The following is a 13,025-nucleotide window of genomic DNA, read 5'->3' as shown; positions in this document are numbered from 1 at the left end:
TGCTATGATTGTGGACCAACCGCAGGTAGTTTTGTTGTTGTTCCTTTGGGAAATGTATTTATTTATTCAAAGCTGCAGTCTGTAACTGTAAGGAGAGAAAAAGGGTTTTGCATATTTGTTGAAACTGTCACTATGTTGTGACGGTGTAGTATGAAACAGATAATGTGTGAGGTAATCAAGCTCCTCCAGTTGCTCCCAGTGGTTCCACTGTCATCTGCAGAAATGCATTACTCTTGGTGAGACACAACCAATCAGAGCCTGGTGGAGCGCCTAAGCGCTGTCGCTCATGCTTGTGTACACGCTGCTAAATGTGCTAATGGTGGAGAAACAACTTCCAGGAAAACTGTTTAGCTGGTGAACCAGCTAAAGCATAGCAGAGAGAAAGAGGGGAGGATGTGAGCAGCGCGTACATGAGCATGACAGACGGTGCCAAAACCCTCCTCCTGGTGGTGATTGGTCGTTTCTGATGGTCCGTTGTATTTCTGTAGTTAGCCCTGGGAGAAGGCAGAGGAGCTCGTCTGCAGATAGTTTTGCAGGTTATCTGTACCTTAGCAAACTGTAATGATAATTTTAACAAATTAAAAACATTTTTTATAACAGTTACATATTACTATACTTCTACATTAGAGAAATGTAAAATCTACAAAATTAAACTCATACCAGCTAAGCTTAGAAGCTGAGTTTAGATTTGTAAAAAAAATACTTAAGATGAAAACAAGCAAGATAAATGTGTCTTCATTGTTTGTTTGGGTCTTCATATTGTTACAATCGTTACTACAGTTGTTGATCAACCTAAAGTTTATGCAGAGGTGGGGGGACTGCAATCTCTCTGGCAGATAGAGGTGACCAAAGACGATTTCTCTCACTTTCACTACCTCTATCTGTTGCCCTTTATGCAGGGAAGTATGAAGTGGTGTACTTCCTGACTAAATGTTCTTTCTTCTTTTTCAACAGCCAACCATCACTGCTCTTGAGCAAGATACTTTGGTTCATTAAAGAGCCCATGAAGTTTCTCAGCTGCCCACTGTGGATAAATTAAGATTTCTTTCAAAGAAAGAGGAAATCAAAGGTCTCGGGGGTTGAAATAAGAGATAGAGGAATGTGAGTGCGCGGGGCTTCAGGAGGGGGGCAGCGTGAGGACAGACAGGGAGCGTTCCTTCTGTCAGGCCGCTTGAGAAGAGCCAGGTGACTGCAGGCGGATGGGGGGGGAGGTTAGAGGCTGCGCTGCTCTGGAAATACTTCAGGTGGTCAAAGGAGCGTCTGAGGTCAAAAGCATCGCGGCAGCAGACCTGTGCGGTGGGGAAGTGATTGGATCAGGGCTCCGTCTTTAGCCTCTTTGGACACTGGTGTGGTGAAAGTGTTTTTATTTTCGGAGTTTAAAAAGAGGAAGAGGTTGGCATTACAAATTCTGGTGGGGTTTAGTTTCCTTTTACTGCTGAATGCAGCTCGGCTGATAGATTTCAGTCCCCGCTCTCTGTTGCGAATAGAATATTTTACAACATGCCTGCTGGATAAAAGAGTTCACAAAAACAACCTAAAGTGCAATTCGAATATTAAAAAAGAAAGGTGGAATAAAAAACATTACATGCACAATGCTACAGATTGGAGCAATACCTTGAAAATGGAATTGAATTATTTTTGCATAATTAGGGATTTCACATGAGACTGTGCTTATTTTTATTAAAAGCTTGGCCCTTTTGGTGCTTCTTTGTTTTCTTGTGCCTTTACTTACACCGGGACTCTAAGCCAACTCTAATCCCTTTTCCTGCAACACTTTGGCAGAAGTGTGTGTGTGTTGATGGAGTGGAGAGAGAGGGGGGAGGTGAGTGTTTGGTGGAGGACCTCACTACAGTATTTCTCTAAATGTGCTGCACAACTTTGGCAGTCGAGGGGAATGTGACGACGGAGTATCATGCTCGCCCCTCACAGTGTTTTCTCACGGGAAAACCGCTCAGGATGCAAACGGGGGCTTGGGGCATGCATGTGACTTTTTTTTTCTCTCTTCAGCTCTATTTAGACCTTTATTTTGTATTTTTCCAGGAAGGCTAGGTTGTGGAGCTCATGGAGCAGAGCTATAATAAGACCAGTGGAGCAATGTGAGCCACAGAGTTGGCAGTAAAACAGAGCGTAAACGATAATGTGACACCATTCAAAGCTATGTGGACTCAAGGGATTAAACTTAAATCAGCGGTTAACAACCTCAGTGAAAATGCCATTGCATCATTTTTTTTAATAACGATAATCGCTGCTATTTTCTTTCTACATTTTAACAAGACATTGTTATTGTTAATTTCTATCACCATTTTCTCAGCCAACAAAACATTCATTAACATTCAAATGAAAGTTCAACCAAAAGAAAGACTTTGTTTCTGTTTGGTATTTTCAAAGCCTCAGATCTTCTAATGTATTCCACGGATGGATGGATGGATGGATGGATGGATGGATGGATGGATGGATGGATGGATGGATGGATGGAGTGCCTTACACAGCTGGCAGTTCAATTATTACACAGATACAAACATCTTCAGTTTGATTTGTTTGAATTGCTAAAACGGAGTTCGCTCTGATTGGCCGTTAGCCTCCCTAAAAAGCAACAAAACTTACTGACAAACATTCGTTGAATCACAATTCAGTGAAATATTCTTTTTATTAAGCAGGTTTTTGATTTTATTCCCAGATGCAAATTCAGAATTGAGAGGGAACTGGAATGCAGGATAAGCAGCCACAAGGTGCGTACCTGGTTACTGTCATCTGCTGCAGTTTTGACTGGGACTTCTCATAACTTTGCCCCCTGAGATCCTGGAACAACTTCTTTGTTCTGCTGTTGATTCTCAGCTCAACACTTTGTCGTTGCGTTGCAAATAAAGGAGCATCTCGACGAATTAGCGATTTATTTAAAAAGTTTGTTTCTGAAATTCATTTTAAAAGTGTAACTCACATCTGTGTTCAATTCTGTTGGTTACACATGACTTGCACGATATTGAGGAAGGTTATCTTACTGAAAGGTATTGGAGTTTACCAGTCATTGAGTACTTTCACTTCAGTATATGCAATACTAGGTTGATGCTTCTGCTACTCTTGGGAGTGTGTGTGGCATAGAGCTGATCTGTGATTAATGCTAAAGTCCAGGCTGCTTAGCACTATAGGCCAATCAAGCACAGTGTAACCTTGGTTATTAAAGCAGGTGTTGCTATTTTTTATTACTGTTTGTTTCATATGAAATGAAACATTTCTGCTAAACAGATGAGTTGTAGCAAAATCGCCCACAGTAAATGCTTGAAATATATTTCTCAACGTGTAAGGAAAGCTATATCAAATTAAATTGTTTGTTGCTGAAATAAATCAGTTTTGCTTCGGGATCTTTGTTTTGACGTGTATCCATCATTTCCTCTGACAACCACCTGCGGCAGCTCAACTACCACACCTTGTGAACTGTGGGCCCACGCAAACCAAACAATAAACCAAAGACATTTTCACAGGTTTGTGAGCATGCATTTGTTGGTCTGCATGCTGTTTTGACTGTTGCAGAAGTTTGTCTATGAAGCGAAGCCACACTGAAACGAGCAGGTTATTCTTGTCGGGTTTTATAGAAAACCTAAAATAGCCCAGACTTCAATTACTTAAAGAGTTGTTAAGCCTTTAGCAGGCAGTTTAACTGAAAACTGTGTCCGCACCTTTCCTTCCGGTCAGTCAGCTTGTGGGAGGGAGGGGTTTTAGAGAGAGCTCGCGTGTCACTGAAGCGGAGTCGGCTGCTGGCACGCGCCCCTGCTGACGCGCTCTCAGAGAAAGTTGGCTCTAATCAAGCCGCCGTTGTCCGGTCGGCTGCGCCTGCGCTCTGCTCCCTTTTAAAACAACCCCGAGGTCCGATTCTTTTCCTACCTCAGACGCTCCGGGTTTGACTTCGGACCCGCGCGTCATGTAGCCCCTCGCGCTCCCTGCCGATGCTTGTTGTGGATATTTTTAAAGCGGATAAGTTGCGGGGAGCGCGTGAGGTTGAACTGGTGGAGGTGGGGGGATCCGGTGAACCGCCAGGGCGGACAGACCACCATGCTCCGGCCGTGGGCTACGCACTGGGTCGTGTTCGTGCTGGTGTGCCGGGCTGTGGCACAGTATTCTAGTGACCTGTGCAGCTGGAGAGGAAGGTGAGGATGAACGATTAATAATAACGTCGATAAAACGATGGGGGTGTTTTTTTCCTCGGAGAAATTCAAATTTCTGTTTTGTCCGTCTGTTAATGATGAATTCTGAAAGCGCATGCTGTCGATTTTTTTTTCTTCCGTTAGAATAGATAAGATCTTAACTCCACCGACTTCTATTTTCTTGAGCAAGATTGTAGATGTGTTCAGGAAGGCCAAGCTAAGGTCGTATTAAGGCCAGGCTAATCTAACTCTAGTTTATGAGTTAAAGATCTACTGGTCCCTGCGCGTCATTGCCTGTGGTTTCTGTTGCAATGACGCCAGTCCTGCTTGCATTTCTTTTCTGAATGTCACTCTTCTTAAGAAAACGACTCCCAAAGCAGGCAGACCAAAAATGATGCCTGGAGTGTGATAAACCTCGAGTGTGATAAGGCGCCCGTTCTGCGGGCGCCTTATCCGGAGAACGTTCCCCTTCCTGAAGGCTCTCCGTTACTGGGGTGTCGGTTCTTATCTTAGGTAAATACACCCACAGGGCGCCTTTGATCGCTCCTTCAAATCCCCCGCTCATAAAAGATGTAAGCCAACACTGTGTTGTAAAGTTGACTCGCCTCTTACTTGTAACGATTTTTATCAGATCTTGCGGGTTGCCAAACAAATGAAACGATTTGTTTGGTGTTTGCCTACACCTGTTAATAGTTCACTTTCAGTTGATCTCTTGTGGCAAAGCATTCAGACCTCCGGAAATATTTTCACATTTTGGTACATTTCAACCACAAACCACTGCTGTTTGGCTGGGGGGTATTTATAAATACAAATCTTAAAAGTGTGGTGTGCATATATATATATATATATATATATATATATATATACCCTGTTTACTCTTTTTACATGTGAAAGAAGGTGCTCTTGTTAGATGAGACTAAAACTGAACTTTTTGGCTTACATGCAAAATAGTAAGTGTGACAGAAAACCAGCACCCTCAACGCATCTTCCATGTTATAAAACATGGTGGTGGGAGCATCCTGCTGTGGGGAAAGGTGAGCTTCTCAAGAGTTCATAGAAAACAGAATCGTTCAGGGAAATATGCAACCAGAACTACAATTGAGAAGCTTAGATAAAAGCGTTTTCCTGTCCTATAACGGCCTTCGCCTGAATCTAGTTGAGAATCTTTGTCAAGATTTAAAAATCTAAGCAGTTTTCAGATTTTTAATTGTAAACAAATTATAAATAGAAGCATCTTAATCCTTCCACTTAACAATTATCCCACACTTCTTGTCTCTCTCATAAAATGCAAATGTACTAAGTTTTAGTTTGCAGCTAGAAAACGAAGAAAATGGGAGAAAGTCAAGAGAGTGTGATTGCGTTTGTGTATGTATATATACAGTATATAACTTATGTTGTAGGATGTATCTATAATCACACAGATTATTCATCCTATCTTAACACTGGTCATAATTTTGAATTCTATCTCTTTGTAATAACTCTTAAGAACAGTCATCTTCTCTCTATCTGCAGCGGTTTGAGCCATGAAGCTCATCGCAGAGATGTGGAGCAGGTCTACCTCCGCTGCTCTCAGGGGTCCCTGGAGTGGCTCTACCCCACCGGGGCCATCATCGTCAACCTGCGACCCAACACGGAGTCTTCATCCAGGCGCACGGCTGACGTCTTCGTCTGCATCAAGCCTCAAACCTTCTCCCAGGTGGTTTAGAAACAAACCTGAATCTCACCTGGATGACCTGCAGCTGTCGTTTGCCTGGTTGTTTCACACTTTCTGAACGACTTCTCCCGCCCTTCCTGTTCAGGGTTCTCATGTGTACCTGGAGCACCAAGGAGACCTGAGGCTGCTGCTTTCAGACGCCGACCAGGCGCAGGGCGCGGTGCGCTGTTTCAGCCTGAAGGAGGGGGCTCTGTTTGTGGAGGCCGTCCCACAGAGAGACATCAGCAGGAAGATCACAGCTTTCCAGTATGAGCTGGTGCCCAGTCAGGGACCAGGGGCCCATATGTACCCATACCTGCATCAGGGGCCAGGTAACAGGAAGCTTATTTCTGCTTTCCCAAAGGCACTAAACACAAGTTTTTGTGTCTTCATGCTCTTTTTTTTGTTTTGTTTTATAAGATGCAATAAATTTCAAACTTTTAGGCTTTCATGCCGGAAATTTCCTGCCATTAAAATTGTGATATTTAGGTGTAACTAGACATGATTTTTTTCTACAAACTCGATTGTTGAATCATTACAGTAGGTCTATGATGTAATTAGAGCTGTTTTAGTGCTGTAATACTAGGTGCAGAATATTTAAATGTGTTACATTAAAGTTAGTTGATTGTACATTTAAATGCCTTAAAGATAATGTGCAAATTCTGATCTGCTGAACTGAGAATAATTTATGGTTTTGTATCAACACTAACCTACAAATCTTAATCTTAGTCTCATTTTGCTTTCATTTTAGTTGAAATATTTTCATGGAAGATTTTGTTTTGGCAACAAAAACAAAACCTCACCTCAACCACTGCGTTGGATATATTAAATGTAAACCAAACAGGATTGGCTGTAAATATAGACTTTCTATGATTGAGACCATCATAAAAAAACTGTCTTCAGTCAGAAGCTTCTTTACATATGCTGTAATACAGACAGCTATCACAGATCCTTTCTGCCCACAGCCATCACCATCTACAATAAGACTTTGAAAAATCTTGAATTAATATAATTTGCAGCAACATTTAATATCCATTTCAGATCATTAAAGTATTTTGAATTGAACTGAATTGCTTTCTTGGCTCAGATATCCTGTTATTTTATACAGTTTTACCTCCGTATTTATAAAATCTTAAGAGATTTCTTTCAGTTTGATGGTTCTATCACAAATTAGCTTTAGAGAAACATTAACTTTTTTCCAGTTCCACATGTTTGGAATTTAATCTTTACATCATTAACTTTTCTTGGTAGATTATCTACGATCTTTCTGTGGCGTCTGGCGCTCTGAAAGCAGAAACTGAGCTTGGAAGACTAGCTGTAGCGATCTAAAAAAAACATAAAATTTGTGAGCCAGAAGACATGGCGCCGTTCAATCTTTGTTTCTTCATCATAACCTTGATGGGGCCTTCCTCCCGCCCTTCCTCTCTATCTCAAGTGAGCCGCACATATGAAAACAAACAGACCAATCGAAAAGAATCTTGTCAGGGTCAAGCACAAAGGTCAGCCAGTCCTTCCTCTGCTGCCAGTCAAAACCGACACCACCCATCCCCCGACCCACCACCACCACTATGTCTTCCCCTCTCCTTAAAGGAGGATCTCTGAGCAGCCCACCCGCACGTGTGAAGAGGTGAGGTGGGGAAGGATGGAGAAGAAAGCCTCCCCAGTGAAGTTTCCTGCCAGGGTGTGCGTCTGGCGTTTTAGTGCTGTTTTTATAGCTGCCAGGGTCGAAGGTTAATCCCCCGATTCAGTCTGCTTTTTCTCAGTTCTAGTCACCTGCTTTGCTCATTCATGCACGCTTTATTTCTTTTGATCTCTTTGGATGAACACCCTCCTGCACGTAGAAGCACAGAGAGAACTGGAAGCAGACTTGCAGACCTGTTTTGCTCCGCTTTCCACTCATCCACATGGAAAGTCGATCTTTGAAAGAGCAAGTATTGGATTTTTTGGTGTATCTGGCTGAAAGATACAGCCAGATACACCAAAACCTCTTGGACCTCTTTAACTTTGGTCCAAGGAGAGTGAAAACAATGTTTTCTAAAATCATTGTTTTTAGAAAACTGTTAAAGCACAGGGGAGGCCTTTTAGTGTTCATTCACACCATCCCTGTTCGGTTCACTTTAGCAGAACTCTAATTGGTTTGTCTTTAGAGTCCGGTTTGTTTGGGGAGTTGGGAATGTGCAATCGAACTCTAGTGCAGACCAAAAAAATCAAACTCTGGTCTGCCTACAAACCCAGGTCTCTGTTTGAATGCATATGTGAATTTCAAGCAAACCGGCGACAGACCCAAAAACAAGAACCAGACTATCGTTCAGGGCATTCTGGGCAAATACAAAATAGAAACGAAATAGAAACAAGAGTCTAGCGCTAGCAGGACAAAAAGTGAAATCTGCTCAAATCGGACACTACTGCATTTGCTTACATTTGGTAAAGAAGGAAGACGACTCGTGTATAGTTTTATCTTGGTTATTAAAGCAGGCATTGCTATGACAGAGGTTTTTGTCTCGTTTCCTTCAGTAGTTCTTAGCCACTACAGGGGAGGGTGGGAAACGGGCTTTTCAAAGGGTTTGCATCATGTGACGCAGTGCAGTGTGAAAGTCAACTACACCAGCTGAAAATGTAACATGTTGCAATTTTAGTCCCAAATCAAACCAATTCTAGCGCATTATCAAGTGTGAAAACACCCTTAAATTACCCAATGTGCAACGGGAACAATTTGGATCTTTATTGAAGGCTGAAATCTCAAAATTCAAAAATGTATTTAAGACTACAAATATGTTGTTTTGCAGGCAAACAGCAACATGACATGCTATACAGACAATTAAGGCTTTATCCAATTAATTGTAGATAACTGTTTAAGAATGGGGAAAAAAGAAGTTCACTGTATGTTTAGGGTGAAAAGGTAAAGTTAAGATGTAAACCTTAACACCAGTGTGTTTTCTCTAAACACAGCCACTTCTACTTATTATTTTTTAAATCTTAAGAATGTGAGGATAGTGAAGTGTGATATTTATATTATTGTTTATATTATTTTGAATGCTGATTCTTGATTTGTGTACAACAAATATGAGCAACAGTGCACTTTTGTTTTCAGTTTCCCCAAGATTTGTCCCACTTCCAAATGTCAAACGTGTGCTGAAAAGGTTAATGATCTAGAAGAAATAGTTGTCAAAAGCAAATCCACAATACTTCAGGGATTGTTTCTGAGTTATACTTTGTGTTGTTCATGTTTTCTCGACCTGCTGATGTGGCACCGCTATTTCAGTTTAGTCAATATTTTTGAGAAAATGCACCTTCTTCATATTGATGAAACCGATGAAAGAAAAATCCAGCTCTAGAGTAGTTTAGTTGGAGCCCAAGTTCTAGGTAGCTAATTTTGATGAAATAAGCTATGAAAATAGGAAGTTGTGTGTTTTTCTTAAGGATACCTAATATGTCTTCCTTTCCCATTTTCTGATTTAGTCACCTGTAAGCCCTGCTCGGATCAAGAGGTCCTCATGGCTGTCTGCACGAGTGATTTCGGTAAATGCATCAACACATAAGCACACAGTGTAGAATGAAGAGTGGTCTGCTGGCAGCAGATGTAGACTTTGGAAACAGCTGTTAGTAATATTTTACAGATTATGTAACTCTTACAAGTCAAAGACAAAGGGAGAAATTTACCTCCTCTGTTTTGCTGAATGATTTTAAAATGTAACTTTTATTATACGGTAACCAGCAAAAATGAAAGTTCAGTCTTGGTCGTACCTAAACCAAGCTCCTCCTGCTGGTTTTAGTAACATTTCAAAGTACTAACATGAGAGCAGACTGTCTTCTTATCCGATCCTTTAGAAGAAAGATTCCTGCGGCCTAAAGAGAACAGAAACAGAGCTTTATGGTAGTAGTTGTTACCTTAGACATCTTTTTTTTAATTAAAATCTAATTATTTTTTATTTGTACAGTGCCAATTTACATCAGTGTAAAAAGATGTTAAATAATTTAAAATTTTATGAAGTACTCATCAAATGCAGAGAAACCTATATATTTTTTTAATAGTTTCTTAATGTTTAGCTATGCCAGGCTTTTGATGCCCAGTGATGTGGCCCAAATCGAAAATGCTTTTAACTTCCACAGCATTTAGTTCAAACCGATTTCATTTCATTTCCTTTGCCTTGTCTTCTCCTGTCCGATCTTTCAAGCTGGCTGTGGCACTTTTGGAGATGCAGCGTCGGGCTCAAACCAGCACCCCGTTGTCACGGTGACTCTGCGTCGGCTGTTCCAGCAGAAGAGCGGCCTGTTTGCGTGGGGCGGAGCCAGAGGACAGGGCTGGAGAGGACGGGTCAGCGTTCCCGCTCCGTGCGTTGTGCGTCCAGCAGAGGACGAGTACCTCCTGACCGGCTCTGTCCACTTTGGTGAGGCGTGGCTCGGCTGTGCGCCTCGCTATAGAGACTTCTTAAAGCTGTACGCTGAAGCAGTGAATGCAGGAACAAACCCCTGCCACATAGACACGAACTGAGAGATTTCTGGTGGAAGACGATTCGCCTTAAAATGAAGGAGTTATGGGTAAAAATACTGGAGCATAGATCAGAAAAGGACAAGCAGCAGTTTAGCCAAACATGATCCGGGTTTTGTTGACTGTGCTGCCTCCATTTGACAACTCTTGTGAACTACGAGTGTATTAATGTACAGAATGACTGATTTCTGTAAAGTGATATTTGTGCCCTACTAGTTGTTGCGATGATGGCCTTATTGCTATTTCTAGAAATGAAAGTTTGCTTTGTAAAAAGCTTCCTGTAAATTTTAGCCTTCTGAGAGAAGTCTATGGTATGCAGCTCTGTGAGTCTATGTGTACTGAATTGGTGTGGGGTTTGCAAATGGGTCTAAGTGGCTTATACATATTTACAGAAAAATAAACCTGGTGTCGTTTTTTATGAACAAAAAGGTAAGCTGAACAGTCTGTGGTTTTGTTACTGAACTACAATGAACTCAAGAGAAACTTTGCAATGAAAATAAAGGAAGATCCACGTTAGAGGACAAAAAGTTACCAACATCCTAATAAATGTAAACAAAAGAATATTAACCAATATGAAAAAATAATGTGAGTGACCATTAGTTAGTAGCAGAGAAGGAAAAGTCAGGGCTAATTCTTTATGTTTGGCATCTTGTCTGTGACACTCGGTGTTCATTTATTTTTTTATGTGTGCAAAAAGAGAAACAAAGTTATTTTTTCACCTCCATCCCTCCCAAAACACATAGCCTGTTCAATAGCAAGAGCAAAAATATGTTTCTCTTGAGTTTCATGAAAGATGCTTCATTCTGCTACATCTAGCAGTAGCCAAACGGACCAAAAGAGCTGCTTTTAGATAGCTAAGTGAGATGAATGGTAACTTTGATGTTTGATATGTTGGAATGAAAGAGCTGGAGGATGTGAATGACCTTAGACGGGTGTTTGTACGCCTCTCCCTACGTCTGCTGTCAACAGCAGTGTGTGTAATGCTTTCTCTCCTTCCTCAGGAAGAGCAGGAATGGATGGAATGTCACCTTTCTGCTCTCGCCTTCACTCTCACACACACTATTAGCCTGGTGAAAACCAGTCCTTGTTCTGTGCTCCGCTGTGTACAGATGAGTCTGGACTCTCTGATACTGAAACAATTGCTTCCTGGAGGCGTGGATTCCAGGAAGTGGATGAATCATTTTAGCGATTTTACTCAATCACTGAAGTTTGGCCGTGAGGTACGTAATGCACTGGTGTAATGATACAAAGCTTACCGGAAATTGCCTGGACTGTAGACAACCATCCTCCACTATGAATAGAGGAGTGCTGAGTTGAACCAGATAGCTGTTCGTTTACCAGAGTCCAGAGGGAGTAGTGAAGTGAGATTAGAATTAAGCAGAATTTCATAGGAAGGCAACGACCAGGATAACACTTTATAAAAGTAAATTTTCCTACGTATAATCTCGCGGGCAATAAACTTTTAGAACTTTAGGCTAGTTAAGATTACCTTAATTATTTATTTTTGCTAAATCCATTTCAATTATGTTCTTCAAAATGAGAAGTGTCCATACACTGATGTTACTTTAGCTTTAAACAGGTTGGGAAAGCCCTAATGATGATGATATTATGAGTTAGTGGGCCTTATATTGAGGTACATTTCTGGATCCATTTTTAGGCAACACACTTCAATTCTTGTGAGATCATAGAGAAATCACAAACAAATCATCCATGCTTGTGCGGTTTCTCTCTGGGCACGCCAACCTCCTCCCAAAGTCCAAAAACATGACTTGGTTCTCAAGGTTCTGGTTAGTCTTTATGTGAATGCGTGTTTGCCCTGTGTGTCTTTTGTTCTGTGATAGACTGGTGACCAGGCAGTACCTCACCTCTTGCCTAATGGCTGCTGGAGACGAGCACCAGCCCTCCAGAGACCCTGCAAAGATAAGAGAGTATAAACAATGGATGGATGAATTGTAAATTTGTCTGATTCCTCTGCTAGTCCTGGAAAATAACACCTTGCAACGGGAAGTGAAAACCTCATGGTGTTCGGATAGCTGCACACTCAGAGGAGACGCTAGTGTTGTTGCTTTTCTTCTGACTTCTTTAAGTCTCTAACTGTGCTGTCATAACGTTGGCTTCAGTGACACCAATATTACAAATGTTTCAGTTTTCTGTCTAACTTCATATTATATAAAACACCAAAACAATCAAAGCAGCTCTTCAGAATAATAATAAGATACTAGAATTATGTTGTCAACAAAAGTTAAATATGAAGCATCGTTCAGTGATCACCAACGACATAAAAAATTTAAACAAGGCAAGGGCATAGCCTCAAAATTTGCAGACTGTCTTTTAAAATGCGTGTCTTTGCACAAAAATGTGATTTGTTTTTATATGACCTACTGATTTAACATGAAATAATGTGAGTGGTAGTGTAACAGAAGACGGAACAGGAAGGAGACATCCAGACGTAGTAAAAAGGTCTAAGATAGATGCTATAAAACTGAGAGGGCCGTCCGTGTAACGCCTCCTGTCTTCACCGAAAGATGCGTATGCGGCATGTGTGTTTATGTTGGGCTGTAGTCCGAGAAGACCTCAACACGCGTCTTGCGCGCTGCTCAGCTCCAAGCCGAGCACTCTGCAGAAACCCAACTCCCCCCTTAACAGCAACATCCATAACAACCGGCCCTGGAAACGGCCCAGCTCGGCCTGCCATCCCCGCTAA

General features: G+C 41.5%; 2 protein-coding genes across 6 annotated transcripts in view; both read left to right on the top strand.

Moving 5' to 3' along the window:
* Positions 1-5,737, top strand: part of b3gntl1 (UDP-GlcNAc:betaGal beta-1,3-N-acetylglucosaminyltransferase like 1) — a 27,355-nt gene extending 21,618 nt beyond the window's left edge. For 4 of the 5 annotated variants that reach the window (XM_023333383.1, XM_023333385.1, XM_005805063.3 and 1 more), the window contains one exon: positions 5,652-5,737. The gene's annotated coding sequence lies outside the window, so the exon portion shown is untranslated. Of the gene's footprint in view, positions 1-3,410; positions 4,042-5,651 lie in introns of those variants that run through there. The other variant, XM_023333384.1, reaches the window with a different exon arrangement.
* On the top strand, positions 4,048-13,025 carry LOC102216668 (meteorin-like protein). Its single transcript, XM_023334365.1, has 6 exons — positions 4,048-4,142; positions 5,652-5,835; positions 5,939-6,164; positions 10,008-10,269; positions 12,163-12,249; positions 12,884-13,025. Exons 1-6 carry the CDS (start codon positions 4,048-4,050, stop codon positions 13,023-13,025), a joined length of 996 nt encoding a protein of 331 aa, XP_023190133.1.

Source organism: Xiphophorus maculatus, chromosome 5 (genome assembly GCF_002775205.1).
Source record: "Xiphophorus maculatus strain JP 163 A chromosome 5, X_maculatus-5.0-male, whole genome shotgun sequence".
In the NCBI taxonomy this organism is placed as follows: Eukaryota; Metazoa; Chordata; class Actinopteri; order Cyprinodontiformes; family Poeciliidae; genus Xiphophorus; species Xiphophorus maculatus.
Note: the sequence above shows the minus strand (reverse complement) of the source record. Positions and strands in the feature narration are given on the sequence as shown.